The sequence below is a fragment of the Vipera berus genome, assembly GCF_964194415.1.
Source record: "Vipera berus genome assembly, chromosome: 1".
Taxonomy (NCBI): domain Eukaryota; kingdom Metazoa; phylum Chordata; class Lepidosauria; order Squamata; family Viperidae; genus Vipera; species Vipera berus.
The window spans coordinates 350,631,245-350,654,054 of NC_138202.1; the positions used below are offsets into that span (position 1 = coordinate 350,631,245).

General features: G+C 42.4%; 1 protein-coding gene across 7 annotated transcripts in view; it reads right to left on the minus strand.

The window, feature by feature from the left end:
* Positions 1-22,810, minus strand: part of SGSM2 (small G protein signaling modulator 2) — a 135,320-nt gene that overhangs the window by 53,631 nt on the left and 58,879 nt on the right. For all 7 annotated transcript variants that reach the window (XM_081346576.1, XM_081346573.1, XM_081346575.1 and 4 more), the window contains exon 3: positions 153-315. In XM_081346576.1, the coding sequence (XP_081202702.1) occupies positions 153-315 (163 nt within the window). The remainder of the gene's footprint in view (positions 1-152; positions 316-22,810) is intronic.

Consider the following 22,810-nt stretch of genomic DNA (forward strand, 5'->3'; position numbering starts at 1 on the left):
GAAAGAGCTATCTCACAATGCCAGGAGAACAACTTTCATTTCCCTAATCTTACTTGGTTAGATTCCAGGGCCCTGGGACAAAGAAACCGTGGACTGGCCTGAGCATCTGACTGGCCTCTAGGAAACACACAAAAAATGAACGTCACCCTCACCTGCCTTCAGCCTGTTGCAACAACTCCTGCACTTTCCTGCATATTTCACTGGCCACTTCATAGGTCTTGCCAACCTTGGTGAAAAGTGCAGCGATCTTGTCCGTTCGCAAGAAGCCGGATGCCCGACGTTTGAGCATGTGGAGAAGGCAAATTTCTACCATACCTGGGAGAAAAAAAACAGAATACAGGGCCAGTGAGCAAAAACACATATTTAGAATCATAGAATAACACAGTTGGAAGAGACCTTGGAGGTCATCTAGTCCAGTCCCCGGCTCGAACAGGAGAGTCTATGCTTTTTTAGACAAATGGATGTCTTCTTGAAAGCCTCCAGTGATGGGGCACCCACAACTTCTGAAATATGTTATAAAGATGACTGTTTTTTTAAAAAAGTACAAGGCTAGGAGGCTTTAAAACAAGATCCTCAACTACTTGACGTCAGAGGATCTTTGGGGAATATTGAGATCATGTTCTGAACAAAAATTATTGCAATAACAAAACATCTATACAACAGAAGGCAGTCAAGACTGTAGCCACCCATCATTTGATTTTCTAACCAGGCAGGTCCATAGGCATCACTAGAAATACAGATTGTGCTTGAGGCTGGTGCCTTGCTAGCTTCTCAATCACTTTTCAAATTTTATATGAAGTGAAGAATTAAAATTAGATAAGGGAAAGCTTGAGGAGCACTAAGGAATGTGTCAGTAGACACATTCTCGGCCCTTCAAATGGCATGCTGGGAGCCACTAAACAAACTACAGAGACGAGATCCAAGGGCAAGATAGACCTTAAATAGATCTTATGACCTATTATGACCTACAAGTGCGAAAAAGAAAGCGCAGTGTTTGCTGTCTTGAGCTGCTATAAAAAGGCAGGATACAAATTTAACACATACATACCGTCTCTAGACTACTAAGCATTAAGTTTACAAAGTTCTCAAAGATGACATAGAATGCAAGAGTTTATCCAAGGAATCACTTGCCCCAGAGACTTTCTTAGTAATCATCATCAGATCTCTGCATCAGTTCATCTTTTGGTTGAACCACTGAACCACAAATTAAGCAAAAATGCTGGATTCACACAGAGCGCCAATAGAAGAGAATATTTGTAGCTCGGGATTGAACTGTGGGGCCCTTGGCACCCTCTGAGCTTGGTTGTTTTCTTGCAGATGTTTCTTGCCGATATCAGCACTCATTATGTTACCAAGATGGGCAAGGAAACGTCTGCAAGAAAACACCTAAACTCAGAGAGCACCAAGGATCTCACACAACACAGCAAACCACTAAAAACCCAACCCAGACTAACACTTGCCAAACTGCATTTGTGAAAATGGAAATGTATCCACTCCATAAATGATATGGTTGTGTTGAAAGTGTGAACATAGCCAGAGTGTCTGAAGCTGTATACAAGGAAGGGCAGTGGCGTAGCGTGGGGGGTGCAGGGGGGGGCGGCCGCACCGGGCGCAACATCTGGGGGGGGCGCGCTCGCACTCGCAGCTCTCTGCCCCTGCCTGGCTCACTCACTCTCTCTCACTGCAGTGCTGGCTGTGCGAATCCGATCCGAGCCGCTGGGTCGCCACCCACTGTGGAGGGGGGGGGTGCCAGGCATGCGGTTAGGGGGCGCAAATTACTTGCCTTGCCCCGGGTGCTGACAACCCACGCTACGCCACTGAGGAAGGGCCCATGACACTGAACTCTAAAGCAAGGAAGCTTAGTTTAAATGCGATTTTTTAATCCAACAGTTGCAGCCTTTGTGAGCGTAACAGTCATCCATCAGTCTCTCTGGGAATTGGCATCAATTATTCCAACGCAATCCAGATCGTGTAAAATGAGCTCTCGGAAACATGAAAGCTTATGAATCATCACTTTAGATTAGCAGAAATGAGAAATGTTTGTGACTCTGAAATGTTGATAAAGACATCTGACACATAATTCATTTGTTAAATTACCGATGGCTGAATTTAGCTCCTTCTCCTCTTTGATCTCGCCGTTTATGCCCATGTATTAAATTCTGAAGCTATCAACTCAAGTGAACTGCATAGCTCTCTTTGTGCTTAACACCCACAGAATATTCCAACTATGAACAACTTTGGTTGATCTGTCATGACATTTTTTTTAAAAAAAATGCAATAGCAAAAAGAGACGCAGAGCAGAGAGCATGGAAATCTTAGAGACAGCCTGGTTCCCAGTCTACCCTACAAATTTCTGCACCCTTCTTGAAAGGAACACTATAAAATAGATTTCATCTTTTCCAGACTGATATAACCAGAGAGGTCTGGCCTGCCAATTAGAGCAAGCAATTTCTAAGCAAACAAGCTGGATTTTTTGCAACTTAAAAAAAAAAGCAACAGAAAAACCACGATCCATGAGGAAAGACAGGTGGGGTTATTTGCTTTTAAAAAGGCAGACAATCTCCTTCCAAGGCAGATTATCTCAGAAATACCCCAGGTGAAAAGATTGGGACTCTGCCTTTAAATCCTCATGAAAACCTCTCACTGGCTGTTGTTTGAAAGAGGATGCAAGCCTAATGTGGCCTAATTTAGCTATGTTTATGTAGTAATATATATTGATTTATTTTTGTTAATATAAAGCCTAACCAACTTAGGAATGCTCCTCTTAAGCATCAAAGTATTAAGCAATAATGGAGGTAATTAAAGAAGAGAAATTTATTTAGAGGGAAGTATTTTATATTGTAGGGGACGCGGTGGCTCAGTGGGTTAGGACGCTGAGCTTGTCGATCAGAAGGTCGGCAGTTTGGCGGGTCAAATCCCGAATGCCGCGTAACAGAGTGAGCGCCTGTTACTCATCCCAGCTTCTGCCAACCTAGCAGTTCGAAAGCACGTAAAAAATGCAAGTAGAAAAATAGGGACCACTACGGTGGGAAGGTAACAGCGTTCCGTGCGCCTTTGGCATCTAGTCATGCTGGCCACATGACCACGGAGACGTCCTCGGACAAGCGCTGGCTCTTCGGCTTTGAAACGGAGATGAGCACCGGCCCCTAGAGTTGGAAACGACTAGCACACATGTGCAGGGGAACCTTTACCTTTATTTTATATTGTGCTGCTCAGCCCAAATTTCCTACAAATTCAGACCTGAAGAGTCCCTTGTCTCTGGCTCTTGTACTGAAGTTGGAGACTAGGGCTTAACAAAAAAAAAAGGGGGGGGGAGTTGCTTCCTTGCTGAGGCAGATGCAAATATATTTACCGTAATTATTTTATCTGTAATGAACTGCTTCGCCTCCTCTTCTAAACCCGAAATGGTTCCATAGAGTTCCCTCTGATAGCAGTACAAGTGGTCCTTGACTTACAACCATTCATTTAGTGACTGTTTGAAATCACAGTGGCACTGAAAGTGATTTATGACCACTGTTCACATGACTGTTGCAACATCCCTGCAGTTAAGTGATCAAAATTTGGAGGCTTGGCAACTGGTTCATATTTATGATGGTTGCAGGGTCCCAAGCTCATGTGGTCCCCTTTTGTGACCTTCTGACCAGGAAAGTCAACGAGGAAGTCAGATTGGCTTAACAATCCAGTTACTAACTTAACAGCTCCAGTGATTCAGTTAACAACTGTGGCAAGAAAGGTCACAAAATAGGGCAAAACTCACTTAACAATTATCTTGCTTAGCATCAGAAATTTTGGGCTCAATTGCGGTCAAAAGTCGAGGAACACCAGACTGGGAAGAGAGGTTTTGATGGAAACAACATAGTACTCTGTTTTTCTTCTCTTTCCATTTTACACAGCCACGATGGCACTGTGGTCAGAATGCAGTATTGCAGGTTAATTCACTGCTCACTGCCAGGAGTTCGATTCTGACTGGCTCAAGATTGACTCAGCCTTCCATCCTTCCGAGGTCGGTAAAATGAAGACCCAGATTGTTGGGGGGGGCAATGTGCTGACTCTGTAAACCGCTTAGAGAGGGCTGTAAAGCGTTTATAAGTGCTATTGCTATTGCTACTGTAGCTATTGCTACAATAAAAGGGCCATGGTGGCGCAGTGGTTAGGATGCAGTACTGCAGGCTCCTTCTGCTGACTGCCGGCTGCCAGCATTTTGGCAGTTCGATTCTCACTATCTCAAGGTTGTCTCAGCCTTCCATCCTTCCAAGGTCAGTAAAATGAGGAGCCAGATTGTCGGGGACAATATGCTGACTCTGTAAACTGCTTAGAGAGGGCTGTAAAGCACTGTGAAGCGGTATTATAAATCTAAGTGCTTTTGCTATTTCTACTGTAGCTATTGCCACAATTCAAGCTTTCTCCTAACATCATCACCATTAGGGCTGCTCCAACTTAGTGACAGCCAAGTTGTAGTCCCCTTGCTATGATGAAGACCGCTTGCAGCAAACTTTTTAGTCTCCAAAAATGTCTGAAATCACAGAATAATGCTGAAACCATGGGCACCTACCAGTTCTGGGGTGCCTACCAGAAACTTGATGACTGTCATAGAATGTCAAATGCTACCTGGCATGGATGACATGAGTGACACTAAACCACAACTTGAAACTGAAACTTCATAATGGCCAAAAACAGCACAGATCAGTGTTTCTCAACCTCAGTAATTTTAAGCCAGGGGTCTTCAAACTTGGCCCTTTTATGACTTGTGGACTTCAACTCCCAGAGTTCCTCAGCCAGCATGCCTGGGTGAGGTATTCTGGGAGCTGAAGTCCACAAGTCATAAAAGGGCCAAGTTTGAAGACTCCTGCTTTAAGCTGTGTACACTTCAACTCCTAGAATTCCCCAGCCAGCCATGGAGAATCACATGATAAAGAGGAAAATAGTCAAAACTGCCAAAGTTGGTGCTAAGAATTAAAATAATAAAATAAATGCTATAAGAATGCATAATATGCAAACTGACCCTGAACTGAAAGAATGTGGATAAAATCAAGATGAAACTAGAAAAACAATGCTCTATATAAAATATACTAGACCAGTTTTTCCCAACCTTTGGCAACTCTAAAATATGTGGGTTCTTTTTTCTAATTATATTGTGGTTTTTTAAAATATATTTTTGCTAGCTGCCCAGAATTCCTTCTAGCAGACATATACATTTATTTAGAAAATAAAATAAATGAATCCTACTTGTAGTCTCAGAAACAGTATCAATGGGTGCCTGGGGTGAAGGAGTAGATCAGGGGTCTTCAAACTTGTCCTTTTTATGACTTGTGGACTTCAACTCCCAGAATTCCTCAGCCAGGCATGCTGGCTGAAGAATTCTGGGAGTTGAAGTCCACAAGTCATAAAAGGGACAAGTTTGAAGACCCCTGGAGTAGATGGTACTGTTGCCCTCCACTTGATGTACAGAAGACACCTCTGTACATTCATATACTGTGGCACAACTCTGTCCCTTGCTGACAACTGCTGCCTGAAGCCACACCTCTGTTTGCCAAATGACAGGAGTGTTTTTGTGTTTTTTTGGTAATTACCAGCCCCATCAGGACTAACTTTAATCAAAGAACTGGAATGAAATTTAATGACACAATGTGTGCAGCAGATGGTCAGTGGTAAACGGCAGACAATAATTATTGACAAAAACATAGGCCACACAGGGCTAGCTCTGAAAAATATAAAATCGGGCAGCTCTCATTAAGTTCCACAGCTGGGGAAGATGGAAAAGTGAGGGAGAAAAACTTGCACTCCATCAAAAACATCTGGAACCTAATTGACTAGAATAGGGCCTTCAAACTTGGTCCTTTTATAACTTGTGGACTTCAACTCCCAGAATTTCTTAGCCAGTGTGCCTGGCTGAGGAATTCTGGGAGTTGAAGTCCACTAAGTCATAAAAGGGCCAAGTTTAAAGACCTCTGGTTTAGAATGTGATGTTCTGAAATTCTCCAAAACAAGGTAGTCCTCAACTTATGACTGTAATGGAGCTTGTTCGTCACAATGGTAAGTCATGAGGGTCGTAAAATGGGTCAGTCACGGGACCAACTTGATGGAATCAAGATCATGTGAAGTATTAGTACTCTATACATTGCTTTGATAAGACCACACTTGGAATACTGCATCCAGCTGTGGTCACCATGATATAAAAAAGATGCTGAGGGAAGAGCAACAAAGATGATTAGGGGGCTTGATGAATGGTTGCTGCATCTGGCTATGTCTAGTCTAACAATCAGTACTAGGGATGGCATGATAGCATTTGAGAGGCTGTCAAAAGAAAAGTAGGGTCACCTATTCTCCAAAGCAGACAAGAAACAACAAATGGAAACTAATGAAGGAAAGATCCAGCCTAGAACTCAGGAGAAATTTCCTGACAGTGAGAATAATTAATCAGTGGAATGCCTTGCCTCCAGAAGTTGTGGGTGCTCCATCACGGGAGGCTTTTAAGAAGAGACTGGACAGCCATTTGTTCTGAATGGTATAGGACAGGGGCGGGCAACCTCGGCTCTTTTATGACTCATGGACTTCAACTCCCAGAATTCCTGAGTCAGACTCAGGAATTCTGGGAGTTGAAGTCCATGAGTCATAAAAGAGCCGAGGTTGCCTACCCCTGTTATAGGATCTCCTGCTTGAGCAGGGGGTTGGACTAGAAGACCTCCAAGGTCCCTTCCAACTCTGCTGTTCTGAAAATGTGGTCCTTCCATCAACCTTGGACATCCCATGGTACACTTACAAAATGGTTTAATGTGGCTAAATAATGATTGTGCTCTCATTATCTTGGAGTTCTTTTGTTTCCTTTACTGTTTTATTTTTATTTCTGCTGTTATATACGTCTGATGGGACTTTTAAATGTTTTAATAATAATAATAATAAGTTGGAAGGGACCTTGGAGGTCATCTAGTCCAACCCCCTGCTAAGGCAGGAAACCCTATACCATTTCAGACAAATGGATAAGGTTTTAATTGTTACTTTCCTCAGAAGCTGCCCAGAGTTTCTTTTTGTGAGATAGGTGGCTATATAAATGTGCTAAATGAATAAATAAAAAATTGGGCCAGTGTGCTATAAATTCAACTGAAGTTTTGCCCCAAGCGTTCTCATGCTATTCAATGCAAGTTCTGTTCTCTAGATGAGAATCTGAGTTGAAAGATGACTGACCTTTGCTGGCTTCCCAGCCTTAAGGAATTACACTCAAAGCATTGATACACATTGAAATGGCAGAAAGTTTGCTGGAAGGTAAGAAGGTTTATCAGATAAGTGGAAGTGGCTGGATCTAACCAGGTGTTTCACTTCATTATATATCTTTATCAAGACAGGTAAATAGGTAGGTGCTATAGGTAGGTGGATGTATGGACAGACAGATGGACATATAGGTAGGTAGGTAGATAGATAGATAGATAGATAGATAGATAGATAGATAGATAGATAGATAGATAGATAGATAGATAGATAGATAGATAGATAGATAGATAGATAGATATAGACAAGGGGTCTTCAAACTTGGCCCTTTTATGACTTGTGGACTTCAACTCCCAGAATTCCTTAGCCAGTGTGCCTGGCTGTGGAATTCTGGAAGTTGAAGTACAAAAGTCATAAAAGGGCCAGGTTTGAAGACCCCTGGTATAGACAGTCAGAGAAAGAGAGAGACAGACAAATTGGATATATTAGGAGAAGCATGAAAGTCAGTGGATGTCGGCCTTCCAAAGTAAACCAGACAAGACACAAGAAGAGATAATTCTACTTTATTACAAGGGTACATAAAGAGCATTTTGTACGTCAGAAAGGAAGAGCTGACAATCCACCTCAGAGGCAGCCAATCTCACCACTGAATATCTTGGTTACTGTGAATGCAAGCCCGATGAGTGAGTTGAATAACAGATAGTCCTCAACATGAAACCACAACTGGGACCAAAACTTCCATCACTAAGTGATGCAGTCGTTAAGTGAGACACCCCTGATGTTATGAGGTTTTTGCCACAGTCATTCATTGAATCGTGTGGTTGTTAAGTGAATCTGGCTTCCTCCACCAACTTTACTTGTTGGAAGCTCCCTGGGAAGGTTGCAGTCACATGACCCTGGGACACTGCAATCATCACAAATACATGCCGGTTGCCAAGCACCTGAAATTTGATCATGTGACCATGGGAGACACTGTGACAGTCTTAAGTGCGAGGACTGACTGTAAGTGACTTTTTTCAATCCTGTTGTAACTTGAAATGATCTCAAAATGGATGGTCCTACGACAAGAACTACCTGTATATAGGTAGTTCTCAACTTACGGCCACAATTGAGCCCAAAATTTCTGTTAATTGAGACATTTGTTAAGTGGGTTTTGCCCCATTTTATGACCTTCCTTGCCACAGTTGTTAAGTGAATCACCACAGTTGATAAGTCAGTAACATGGTTGTTAAGTGAATCTGGCTTCCCCATTGAATTTGCTTGTCCAAAGGCTGCAAAAGGTGATCACATGACCTTGGGACACAGCAACTGTCATAAGTATGAGTCAGCTGCCAAACATCTGAATTTTGACCACCTGACCACGGGGATGATACAAAGGTCGTCAGTGTGAAAAATGGTCATGTCACATTTTTCAGTGCCGTTGTAACTTTGAACAGTCCCTAAATGAACTGTTGTAAGTTGAGGACTACCTGTACAATAACAAGAGCCTCAATAGGCAATAATGCCACAATAATTCTGCTGTATTTTACAGCCCATCATCTAAACTCAGTGACACCTGTGCCAATTCTTCCAAGTAGGATAGTGGAATTTTAGGATTTCTGTCAAATTCTATTACAGGCTGGACCTGAAATTGCCAGGGAGGAATTGCCAGGATTTTTTTTATATGCAAAGTATTTCTTCTGCCAAGAGAACTACAGAGCTTGACAGAACCAGGCAGCAGTGTGTGTGTGTGTGTGTGTGTGTGTGTGTGTGTGTGTGTGTGTGTGTGTGTGACTTGATTATGTATTGTTGAGTTAATCTGACTTAATCTAGTCAGAGATTGACAATCCAATTAACTAGCTTGCTATGGTAATTCAAAAAGCATTTTCTACAGAGAGAAGGAGGGATGTAACACACAGAAAGCATAAAGTCCACGTCAGCCTGTCCTTTCACCTATATGAAAATGCATTGTTTCAGACAAAAAAACATTGTAAATCACAATCACATGATTGCAGAAAACAGCCGTAAAGGCAGGTCATTTGCCAAGTGTCCCAAATGCAATCATGTGATCACAGGAATAGGGTGAGACGGCCGTCAGCATTTGTGTGTGTCTAGTCTAATGAAAAGGACTAGGGGTGACATGATAGCAGTGTTCCAGTATCTCAGGGGCTGCCCCAAAAAAGAGGGAGTCAAGCTATTCTCCAAAGCACCTGAAGGCAGGACAAGAAGCAACGGATGGAAACTAACCAAGGAGAGAAGCAACCTAGAACTAAGGAGAAACTTCCTGACAGTGAGAACAATTAACCAGTGGAACAACCTGCCTCCAGAAGTGTTGAATGCTCCAACACTGGAACTTTTTAAAGAGAGACTGGACAACCATTTGTCTGAAATGGTATAGGGTTTCCTGCCTGAGCAGGGAAAGACCTCCACGGTCACTTCCAACTCTTTTATCCTATCCTATCCTATCCTATCCTATCCTATCCTAGCCTAGCCTAGCCTAGCCTAGCCTAGCCTAGCCTAGCCTAGCCTAGCCAGTAAATTCCAATTTCAAACAGTTACTAGACCACTTGTCATAAGTCAAGAACTACTGTTTCAATAAGCGTTTCAATAAGAAATATTCCTATCTAGCAATTAGCAGCCTGATGACCTGCAAACATTAAGATTCTTATAGGTAGTCCTCAACTTACAACCACAATTGGGATCAGAATTTTTGTTGCTAAGCAAGGCAGTTGTTCAGGGAATCATGCCTGATTTTACAACCTTTTTTGCCAAGTTGTTAAGCAAATACAGTTGTTCAATGAATTGTGCAGTCATTAAGCAAATCCGACTTCTCCCATTGAGAACACGTGAAGTGTTAATACCACTTTACAATGCTTTGGTAAGGCCACACTTGGAATACTGCATCCAGTTTTGGTCACCACGATGTAAAAAAGATGTTGAGACTCTAGAAAGAGTGCAGAGAAGAGCAACAAAGATGATTAGGGGACTGAAGGCTAAAACATATAGGGAACGGTTGCTGGAATTGGTTATGTCTAGTTTAATGAAGAGAAGGACGAGGGGTGACATGATAGCAGTGTTCCAGTATCTCAGGGGCTGCCACAAAGAAGAGGGAGTCAAGCTATTTTCCAAAATACCTGAAGGCAGGACAAGAAGCCATGGATGGAAACTAATCAAGGAGAGGATCAACCTAGAACTAAGGAGGGACTTCCTGACAGAACAGTTAATCAGTGGAACAACCTGCCTCCAGAAGTGGTGAATGCTCCAACACTGGAAGTCTTTAAGAAGAGACTGGACAGCCATTTGTCTGAAATGGTATAGGGTTTCCTGCCTGAGCAGGGGGTTGGACTAGATGACCTCCAAGGTCCCTTCCAACTTCTTCTTCTTCTTCTTCTTCTTCTTCTTCTTCTTCTTCTTCTTATTATTATTATTATTATTATTATTATTATTATTATTATTATTATTATTACTATTACTATTATTATTATTATTATTATTACTATTACTATTATTATTACTATTACTATTATTATTATTATTATTATTATTATTATTATTATTATTATTATTATTATTATTATTATTATTATTATTATTTTGCTTGTCTGAAGCCAGCTTGGAAGGTCACAATGGCAAATCAGATGACCTTGGGACATTGCAACCACCATAGACATATGCCATACACTGGCATTTTGATCGTATGACCATGGGGATGCTGCAACAGTTGTAAATGTGAAGACTGGTCATAAGTCACTTTTTTCAGTGGTGGTGTAACTTTGAACGGCTGCTAAATGAATTGTCATAAGCTGAGGAGTGTACTTCAGCCATTGTTCTCCTGTTGCGGACAAAGGTACTCTTGTTAAGGCTGCCCCCCCTCAATTTAAGGAGCCCTGATGGTCGCAGTGGTTAGAAAGCAGTATTGCAGGCAAACTCTGCCCACAACCTGGCATTCAATCCTGATGGGGCTAATGGCTGATACAGCCTTCTATCCTTTCCAGGTTGGTAAAATGAGGATCCACATTGTTGGGGGCAATATACAAATAATACTTCTACCTTGTTAACTGCCCAGAGAATGCTGAAAAGCACTATTGGGCAGTCTATAAGCCTAAATGTTATTGCTATTTCTATTTAATTCTGCCCTCCAGCCAGACTAATACATTCAATTTTGCAGCTACTAAGATTGTTGGATGAGCAGGCACAAAAACAGCCAGGGAAGTGATTGAAGCCTGGGAAATGGGTCCGTGGTCAATCAACAAGAGTGCTAATTTACTCCCAGCTTATCAAGTACTTAGGAGGAGAGGGCATGGCAGCACAAAGAAACAACAGCCAGTGACTTAATAACCAGCCATCAACACCTCAATCTACATATAAAAAGCCACACACAACAGTCACCATATAAATACCACACAGAGAATAGCCCAAAATACACACTCTACCAGATAAAAGTTCCCTGAGGATGGGCATTGGCACAAGTCGGAAAGCTAGACAAAACCTCTAGTCCCGGTGACCAACCAAGATTGGATCCTGCAACATTATCCTGGGACATGTATATTCGCCTTCGTCAGACCAGCAAGAGCCCATATTCAACCAGCATTCCTTGACTGTGAGCCTCAGCTCCCAAAATTTTAATTTCCCTAAATCTTTCCATAAACCTAACCCCAGCCCTCCTCTGTGAGGGAATGATGAGATGCCTCCTTTAAAACAATGTCTTCCATTTCTGGTTGGCAAATATCTGCACCAATTACATCAATTTAAATTGCAGACCTACACAGATCAGTGGAACCTCTTTAAAATCAATCCCAAATCAAATTGCTGTCACAAATAAAATGATCGCTTGTTCCTGAAACTAGGCCGGCTCTCCAAAAATTGTTTTGAGCTTTATTGCTTGCAATAAGGCACTAAAACTGTCACAATGATTTGCAGAGGTACTAGTACAGCTCACACATCCTGCTTGGGTTCAAAAGTTGAGGAGGAACACCAAAATATATTTGGTTGAGCGGAATGTAAAATTGCAGTTATTGTATAAAAATAGCCGAAGTGTAAATCTTATTTCTTTAAAGCAAGACACAAAATTTCCTATATTCTTTTGTGTGAATAGTGATAAGAAACACACATTAAAAAAGGCACAGAAATCTTCAGAAAAGGGAAAGGTCATCTCCCCTCATTATTATTGTATCTGGGTTAGTGATCTCTCATTTATAATATTGTGGTCTAGAAAAGCCAATATTGATCTCGTTATATGAGAAATAAAGATGTAAAAGGAAGAGCCTTAGACTAGAGCATCAGTTCCAGAGACATTAGACTTTTGGCCTTTCTTCTTCACCGCTCACCTCCACTCATTTTGACCACCGCTGCCGCTGATTAAATATTAAGAATTAGTAATGGAGTTAATTTCTTTTTATTTTTTTTCCTTCCTGACCTTCTTTTCTTTCATATTGAAGCTCTTTATAGTGTAAACCTAAAATCAGCAATTTTCCATTTTTATTTTAAGTAACACCAGGAGTGTCTAATGTTGGTGATTTTAAGATTAGTGGCCTTCAACTCTCAGAATTTCCCAGCCAGACATGCTGCTTCGTGGTATTCTTTCAGGCTAAAAGGATAATAATAATAGTAATAATGATAATGATGATGATGATGATGATGATGATAAAGTTGGAAGGGACCTTGGAGGCCATCTAGTCCAACCCTCTGCTCAGGCAGGAAACCCTATATCAGACATGTCAAACTCGCAACGTCACGTCATGTCGTGCAATGTATTGGAGCCTTTTCACCATTGCCAGCAATGGGGTGGACGTGGCTTCCGGATGACGCATGCGGCCCACGGGCCGGCAGTTTGACACCCCTGCTCTATACCATATCAGACAAATAGCTGTCCAGTCTGTTCTTAAAAACTTCCAGTGTTGGAGCATTCACAGCTATTGGAGGCAGGTTGTTCCACTGATTAATTGTTCTAACTGTCAGGAAGTTTCTCCTTAGTTCCAAGTCGCTTCTCTCCTTGATTAGTTTCCATCTGTTGCTTCTTGTCCTGCCTTCAGGTGCTTTGGAGAATAGCTTGACTCCCTCTTCTTTGTGGCAGCCCCTGAGATATTGGAGCACTGCTATCATGTCACCCCTCATCCTTCTCTTCATTAAACTAGACATACCCAATTCCAGCAACCGTTCCTTATATGTTTTAGCCTCCAGTCCCCTAATCATCTTTGTTGCTCTTCTCTGCACTCTTTCTAGAGTCTCTACATCTTTTTTACATCGTGGTGACCTAAACTGGATGCAGTACTCCAAGTGTGGCCTTACCAAGGCATTGTAAAGTGGTATTAATACTTCACGTGATCTTGATTCTATCCCTCTGTTAATGCAGCCTAGCACTGTGTTGGCTTTTTTGGCAGCTGCAGCACACTGCTGGCTCATATTTAAGTGATTGTCAACTAGGACTCCAAGATCCCTCTCACAGTTGCTACTTTGAGTAAGGTACCACCTATACTATACCTGTTCATTTGGTTTTTCTTGCCTAAATATAGAAACTGTAGTTTATGCAAATATCACAACACAACACATATGAATCAGTCACAAGGAGGAACCACCACACACAAGAAATTTTACACAGCTGTCTGAATATTGGAGGAGCATTTCAGGAAATATGGTGGGCATATTTACAGCCAAGCTCAACTCATCCCCTTTTCCTCCAGAATTCCTCCAGAATTCTTCATCTCTGGACAAGAGCCTTGGTGGAGCAGTGGGCTAATGCCTCCTTAAGTAACACCAGCTGCCTGCAATTAGTGCAGGTTCGCATCCCACCAGGCTCAAGGTTGACTCAGCCTTCCATCCTTCCGAGGTAGGTAAAATGAGGACCCAGATTGTTGGGGGCAATAAGCTGACTTTGTAATAATGCCGCTTGGGGTGTGTGTGAAAGCCCTAATAAGCAGGCATATACATAGAAAGAAGGCTATTGCTAAGCTTGTAAGCCGCCCTGAGTCTTTGGAGAAGGGCGGGATATAAATGGAATTAAAATAAATAAATAAATAAAAATAAATTTTCACTTTGTTTCACCTGTAATTGCAGAGTTGGGATGCATTTATTTATTTATATCCAACCTTTATTATTTTCTAAATAATTCAAGGTGGTGAACACACCTAATACTCCTTCCCCACAAATGTATCTATTGCCAATGATGAAAGCACATTTGATGTATGTTTTAGAAAACAGGTGGAACACTGCAAGGAAGAGAGAAAATGTGTGTCAAATGAGTGGGAAGAGAAGTCTTGGAAAGGACAGCTGGCAGATTTTGTATTTCAACAGGGTTTCAACCAAACACAACAGATACCAAGCAGTGTCCTCAGCTTCCGAATCCTTAATGAAGCTTTGAAAAGAGAGCGGGCACAAGAAGTGACCATGTTGCTTAGGAACAACCTGCTATAGCTCTACTGCTGTTGTTTCAATTTGTTTTTAAAGAGATCAATCTAATATTAATGAAGCAAACCGAGCAAAAACGGGCAGGAGACCAAGGTTTTCATTGTTCTAGGGGTTGCGGTTGATATCCAAAGCAATCTTATTCTCATCAGGCCTTGGCACTATTCAAACAGTGCCAATTGCATGAAAAACTATTGTCTGAAGGCCACATTCTTGGGTAGCTTCCAACATGGTTACCTGTTTTGAAGCCCCTTTTGGGGGGAAACAAAAGAAATTACTCTTCGACGCTCCTTATTCATTTTGGTTAGCTCTCAGAGTTAACCCAACTTCAAAGGTGTTGTCAGAGGATCAATTCAAGCCAAGAAACCATGTTTGGAACCAATCATTAATCTTCTGGAGTTCACCATGGAAGGGAAGAACATCAATTTGTCGGCAGTTTGCTCAGGGATACAATCCAGCATGACAGTGGGGGTTGGGAAAAAGTCAAAGAGTGGCCATAAACAAGCAATTGATCCTGTTCCTTTTTATGTCTGCCACAACACAGGTAAAAAACGGATGGGGCTTTGATAGCACAATTGTGGCTGCCACCTTGCCTTTTATGCTCCTCAAAGATACCCTGCAGCAATCAATTCAATGTTTATCTCATTCCTCCAAAAGCACTGAGTAGAATAGTGTTTCTCAATCTTGACAACCTGAAGATGCGTGGACTTCAATCCCCAGGATTCCTTAGCCAGCCATGCTGGCTGGGGTATTCTGGGAATTGAAGTCCATGCATTTTCAGGTTGCCAAAGTTGAGGAACACTGGAGTAGAATATGACCCCAAACCCCAATGCCAAAATAACCCATCTGCCTACCTTCCAGAGCAGCATCCAAAAGCATCAAGGAAAGTTTTTTTTTTTTAAAAATCACACATGCTTGCCATTCCAAGCACATTTTGCAGGATGCTTTGAGAGAAGGTGTGCAAGACACAACGATCTTTCACAAGGCAAACAAAAGTTTACTGCAACATCATCATTATGCCTTTGGGCAGACACCTCAAGTTCAGCAACTTGAAGATGTGTGGACTTCAATTCCCAGATTTCCCCAGCCAGCATGAGGAATTCTGGAAGTTGAAGTCTGCCCACCTTCAAGTGGCCAGGGCTGAGAAACACTGTTCTACAAGAATGAACAACAAAATGAACAAAAGGTTGAATGAAAGGGTTAAAAAGCAGCCTCGATCAATCAATTGCCCATGTCTTCATTGGTTCTTCTTCTTCTTCTTCTTCTTCTTCTTCTTCTTCTTCTTCTTCTTCTTCTTCTTCTTCTTCTTCTTCTTCTTCTTCTTCTTCTTCTTCTTCTTCTTCTTCTTCTTCTTCTTCTTCTTCTTCTTCTTCTTCTTCTTCTTCTTCTTCTTCTTCTTCTTCTTCTTCTTCTTCTTCTTCTTTGGAGCCTCTTCCAGCAGCTTATTGGTGGCCCCAAATATCAATTTAAAAAAAAGCAACAGGGACTGGAGTTTATTTCATTAGAGCTTTGAAATCTGCTTTCTCCTTCTCAGATAGATAAATGGTTTTAATCCCATCTGAAGGCCGTTCTCACAGGTTGTAAACAGCCAGCACCATGGAGATGCTGAGATGGGTGCAGAGAAGAAGATAAAGCAGCAGGAAAAAGAAGAGTATAGAGATTTACTTTCTACATTATAAAGACAATAATCTGTTCTATAAATTCTTTGTCTCTGTTTAGGATATGAAGACAGGGCGCATAAACTTTTCTAGGCGCATACTGGATGTGTATTTGGAATTTTGACAGCAGCTCTTGAGTGTTTTTAGAAAAGGGCTGATGCAGAATTTCATTTATTCTATTTATGTATTTAGTAGCTAGATTTAAAGAACCCCGAACTCTAACCAATTTACATAATAAAAAAAACAGAACAGTAAAAAGGAGATAACAGACATCCAGAAAAGTCATTAAAAAAATCTTACAAGGGCTCACCCACCACCCTGCCCCAAGGCCAAGAAAACAACCAGGTTTTTGATGCCTTCAGAATATCATCAAGGTAGGAACCATAAGGATCTCTGGGAAATTCCACGGGGCAGGTGTTGTGACAGAGAAGGTAATAGCAATAGCACTTAGACTTATATACCACTTCATGGTGCTTTACAGCAGCGGTCCACAACCTTTGCGGCTTACTGGCCCGGCTGGGGGAAGAGAGGGGAACCAGCCATGCAAGCAGCAGGCTGACATGTGTGCATACACAGCTCAACTCACATGAGTGGCAGTCACATGCATGCACATGCAGCTTGACTGCAGGCATATGTGCACCGGCCCACCGCTCATGTGTTGAGCTGCACACATGAGTGTTGAGCTGTGTGGGCATGCATGTGCGCCCACCCGTGGCCCAGTTGTGAATAGGCCATGACCCGGTAGTGGGCCTCAGCCTGAGGACTGAGTCCTCTCTAAGTGTTTTATAGAGTGGTTTATAGAGTGGTTTATAGAGTGGTTTATAGAGTCAGCATATCGTCCCCAAAAGTCTGGGTCCTCATTTTAGTGACCTCGGAAGGATGGAAGGCTGAGTCAACCTTGAGCCGATCAGGATCGAACTCCTGGCAGTGGACAGAGTTAGCCAGCCATACTGCACTCTAACAGTGCACCACCACAGCTCTTAATGCCAACCTTCCAAACCCCTCTATAAGTGACACTGTTTAATCAAGGACAATCGAAGCAGATCCACTTCACATAATTTACCCCCAAATGTGGCACAGGTGGTTTAGTGTAGTGGTACATGAGCTTGGGAGACAGGAGGAAGAGTTGCAGCCTAGACATAATCTGATAAATGAAATCTGAGTCCAAAGGATGGAGAAAGATGCTCAGAAGGGATCTTCTCCAGGTTTTCGGAGAGTAAAAATGAAGGAGGAGAGAGGGGTTCTTTCAGACTTGCAAGATTATTTTAATGTAACCTTGCAGTAAAGATTAATTGCAGGAACGCGGTGGCTCAGTGGGTTAGGACGCTAAGCTTGACGATCAGATGGTCGGCAGTTTGGTGGGTCGAATCCCAAGTGCCGTGTAACAGAGTGAGTGCATTACTCGTCCCAGCTTCTGCCAACCTAGCAGTTCGAAAGCACGCAAAAATGCAAGTAGAAAAATAGGGACCACTATGGTGGGAAGGTAACAGCGTTCCGTGTGCCTTTGGCGGCCACATGACCACGGAGACGTCCTCGGAGCGCTGGCTCTTCAGCTTTGAAACGGAGATGAGCACCGGCCCCTAGAGTCGGAAATGACTAGCACGCATGTGCGGGGAAACCTTTACCTTTACCTTTTATGAAGATAACTTACCAAAAGAACTAAGACAGGGCTCTTCAAACTTGGCCCTTTTATGACTTGTGAACCCAGAATTCCTCAGCCATTGTGCCTGGCTGAGGAATTCTGGGAGTTGAAGTCCACAAGTCATAAAAGGGCCAAGTTTGAAGAGCCCTGTAGTCATTCAACTACAGATAGTGCTCAAATTTCAATGTGACCCTTCAAAGTCACCGCGGCACTGAAAAAGTGACTTATGACCATTTTTCACATTTACAACCACTGCAGCATTCCCATAGTCATGTGATTAGAATTCAGACACTTGGCAACCGACTCATATTTACGATGGTGGCAGTGTCCTGGGGTCATGTGATTGACCTTCCGACAAGCAAAATCAATAGGAACGCCAGATTTGCTTAACAACTTTGTCACTAACTTATTCAGTGATTCACTTAACAACTGTGGCAAGAAAGATCGTAAAATGGGACAAAATCACTTAACAACTGTCTCACTTAGCAACAGAAATTTTGGGGCCAATTGTGGTCGTAAACTGAAGACTACCTGTAACTGATAACATTCCACTCTAAAACTCAATGTAACTTCTTCCAGTGGTGTTATGTTGATGTTAAACAGGATGGAGGACAAGATTTGAACAGTTCAGAACACATAACAGCCTAAATAAGAAACAACAATTATCCTCAGGCCTGGAACCAATACTGTCATTAGAGTTATCAAGGACTCTGCTGTGTGAGAAAAAGTACACCTAAGGCAAACCACCGTTTTGCAGGAGTAGCACAAGTTTATTGTAACATCCACATATCCTGCTCATATTAGTTGATGCCTCCCTTTATTTTATTTTATTTTTAATTGGGAAAGTAGTATAACCACAGAAACATGGAAGCAGTTCTGTAGATTCTGACCTTGCCTGTTCAAACTTCTCAGAATATCTTCTCCCAATCCTCCTCATGAACAATAACAAATTGCAAAAAATAAAAAATAAATAGGTCTACTTTGGAGGCCTTACAGGCAGGTGGTCAACTGAAAAAAGCAAACGTGTTTGGATTCTTTTAAGCAACTTCTGAAGCATGAAGGAATTACTGTTGATAGGTTGTCCTAATGGACAACTACATAATATGAGCCAGCAGTGTGCTGCAGCTGCCAAACGCAGTCCTAGGCTGTATCAACAGAGGGATAGCATCAAGATCCCATGATGTGTTAGTACCACTTTATACTGCTTTGGTAAGACCACACTTGGAATTCTGTGTCCAGATATATTTTATATATTTATATTTATTAAATTTTTATACCGCCCTTCTCCCGAAGGACTCAGGGCGGTGTACAGGGCAATAAATATTGAAAACGAAGTACAAAAGTTAAAAAACAATTAAATATTATGCCCGATATATACAGTAATTAAAAAACCATGTTAAAACCCCAACCCCTAACCCATCAAACCAGGCCGGATTGCTCAAATAAATAAGTTTTTAGATCCCGCCGGAAGGAGCGAAGGTCGGGGGCCATCCGGAGCTCGACCGGCAAGCGGTTCCACAGGTCTGGCGCGCCCACAGAGAACGCCCTCCCCCTAGGGGCCACCAATCGACATTCTTTGATCGGAGGCACCCTGAGGAGGCCCTCTCTGTGGGAGCGCACTGGTCACCACACCACAAAAAAGATGTTGAAACTCTAGAAAGAGTGCAGAGAAGAGCAACAAAGATGATTAGGGGGCTGGAGGCTAAAACATACAAAGAATGGTTGCAGGAATTAGATCTGTCTAGTCCAGGGGTCTTCAAACTTGGCCCTTTTATGACTTGTGGACTTCAATTCCCAGAATTCCTCAGCCAGCATGCCTAGCTGAGGAATTCTGGGAGTTGAAGTACACAAGTCATAAAAGGGCCAGGTTTGAAGACCCCTGGTCTAGTCGAATGAAAAAAAAGGACTAGGGGTGACATGATAGCAGTCTTCCAATACTTGAGTGGTTGTCACAAAGAAGAGGGGGTCAACTTATTCTCCAAAGGACCTAAGGGCAGAAGAAGAAGGTATGAGAGAACCAATAGATATAAGGAGAAATTTCCTGAAAGTGAGAACAATTAATCAGTGGAATGACTTGTCTCCAGAAGTTGTGGATGCTCCATCATTGGAGGTTTTTAAGAAGAGATTGGATAACCATTTGTCTGGAATGGTGTAGGGTCTTCTGCTTGAACAAGGGTTGGTCTATAGTAGACCTCCAAGGTCCCTTCCAACTCTGTTATTATTATTATTATTTATTTATTCAATTTCTATACCGCCCTTCTCCCGAAGGACTCAGGGCGGTTAACAGGGCATATATAAATAACAATATAAAAATTAAAAAGAAATTAAACAAATGCCCAATTAAAATACAATAACAATAAAAACAGTAAAAAACCCATTAAAAAACCCTAATGTTCCCCATCAGGCCAGAACAGCTAGTTCAAATAAGTGGGTCTTCAGCCCGCGCCGGAAGGAGCGAAGGTCCGATGCCATCCGGAGCTCAACCAGCAGTTGGTTCCATAACGCCGGAGCGCCCACAGAGAAGGCCCTCCCCCTGGGGGCCACCAGTCGACATTCCCTGACCGGAGGCACCCTGAGGAGGCCCTCTCTGTGGGCACGCACAGGGCAGAGGGGAGTTGATGCCGGCAGCAGGTGGTCCTCGAGGTATCCCGGACCCATGCCATGTAAGGACTTAAAGATCATAACCAAAACCTTGAACCTCACCCGGAAGACAACTGGTAACCAATGTAGCTCGCGGAGCAAAGGTGTAACATGGGAGTACCAGGAAACTCCCAAGACAACTCTCGCGGCCGCATTCTGTACCAGTTGGAGCCTCCGAGTGGTCTTCAAGGGAAGCCCCATGTAAAGAGCATTGCAGTAGTCCAGGCGAGAGGTCACGAGCGCATGAGTGACCGTATACAGGGCATCCCGGTCCAGGTAGGGCCGCAACTGGCGCACCAGGCAAACCTGGGCGAAAGCCCCCCCTAGTCACAGCCACTATATGGTCTTCCAGAGTAAGTCGTGAATCTAGGAGGACTCCCAAGTTGCGAGCCCTATCCAACTCTGTTATTCTGTTTAGAACTTTATAGATTCTGACTGGCCAGGTCCCACCACCCAATCACTGAAGAATGGGCTGACTCATCAATGGAATTTATTTAGTAGTGTGCGGAACTCAAAAGCTTTCTTAATGTGGCCCCATGAGTAAGGAAAGGAAACTAATTAAACTATATATCAGCCAGCTGACAGGAACAAAGCCCCATACATCACAGAAAGGAGAAACCCAGTAATAAGCCAGATAGGAAAACAGGTTTTCTACAAAATCTACCTCGAGGTGGAGATGATGGAGCAGAGAAATTTAATTGGACTTTTCCAGCTGAAATTATTTAACTGAGGTCTGCTCAGAGCTGGCCGAGGGCAGGTTAATTCCCAGAGAGAAATATTAACATTCTCTCATAAGCTAAATACACATTCATCGATCTTATCTATTCCTTTGTACCTCTGATGTTTGCAAAAAGGTGCTTCTGCTTTAAGAATCTTTAAAATGTCATTTGATTTTTAATTTTTTTTTTCCAAATATGAACTGTTTATAACAGGATGGGCAACATGTGATGGGTTTGGACTTTTAACTCAGATTCATAACATTCTGAAGCAGAAGCAGAAAGCTTTCCAGGACCACTTTGAGTTAAGGGACAGAGCTATATTTTTAGGCCTTTTTTGTTCATTTTTTGGAAGGAATGTAATTATGGGAAAAGGAAATTGTGTCACACAAGCCCAATCATTTTGCTGTACAATACCCATCTCCATTTATTTGTTGAGATTAAAAGTAGTCATTGTTTAAAACACAATTGGGACCAGCAATTTTTGTTAAGCAAAGCAGCTGCTAAGTGAAACCACAACTGTGCTTATAATTACCCTACAACCTTCCTTGACTTTCATTATTAGTGCAAAGACTGGCTGTAAATTTGCTTTTTCATCACTGTTTTTTCTGTGAATAGTCTTTAAATGAGGCAGATGCTAAACAAGGTCTACCTGTATGTAGGTGATTAGCATTTATCTGTCAGAGATGAATCTCATCTGCATGTTTTGTATTACTTTGCACTATTATACTGTTATTGCTATTATTTTCATTTGCTCAATAAAGCAGAGAAAAACTTAAAAGAAAAAGAGATGGGAGATCTCACTATATGTAATTTTTATGAGATTGCACATTCTTTGTGCATATCAGCAAACTGCAGGTAATTCCTAGCTGGTGAGATCTGAGCAACAGTTTGCAAGGCAGTCCTTGGATTAAAGATAATATCTTGCTTGGGTATGTCTAGTTTAATGAAATAAGGGATGCGGTGGCTCAGTGGGTTAGGACGCTGAGCTTGTCAATCAGAAGGTTGGCAGTTTGGCGGGTCGAATCCCGAGTGCTGCGTAACAGAGTGAGCGCCTGTTACTCGTCCCAGCTTCTGCCAACCTAGCAGTTCGAAAGCACGTAAAAATGCAAGTAGAAAAATAGGGACCACTACGGTGGGCAGGTAACAGCGTTCCATGCGCCTTTGGCGTCTAATCATGCCGGCCACATGACCATGGAGATGTCCTCGGACAAGCACTGGCTCTTCGGCTTTGAAACGGAGATGAGCACCGGCCCCTAGAGTTGGAAATGACTAGCACGCATGTACTGGGGAACCTTTACCTTTACCTTTTAGTTTAATGAAAAGAAGGACTAGGGGTGACATGATAGCAGTGTTCCAATATCTCAAGGGTTGCCACAAAGAAGAATGGGTTAAGCTATTCTCAAAAAGCACCTGAGGGCAGGACAAGAAGCAATGGATGGAAACTGATCAAGGAGAGAAGCAACCTAGAACTAAGAAGAAATTTCCTGACAGTTAGAACAATTAAGCAGTGGAACAACTTGTCTCCAGAAGTTGTGAATGCTCCACCACTGGAGGTTTTTAAGAAGAGA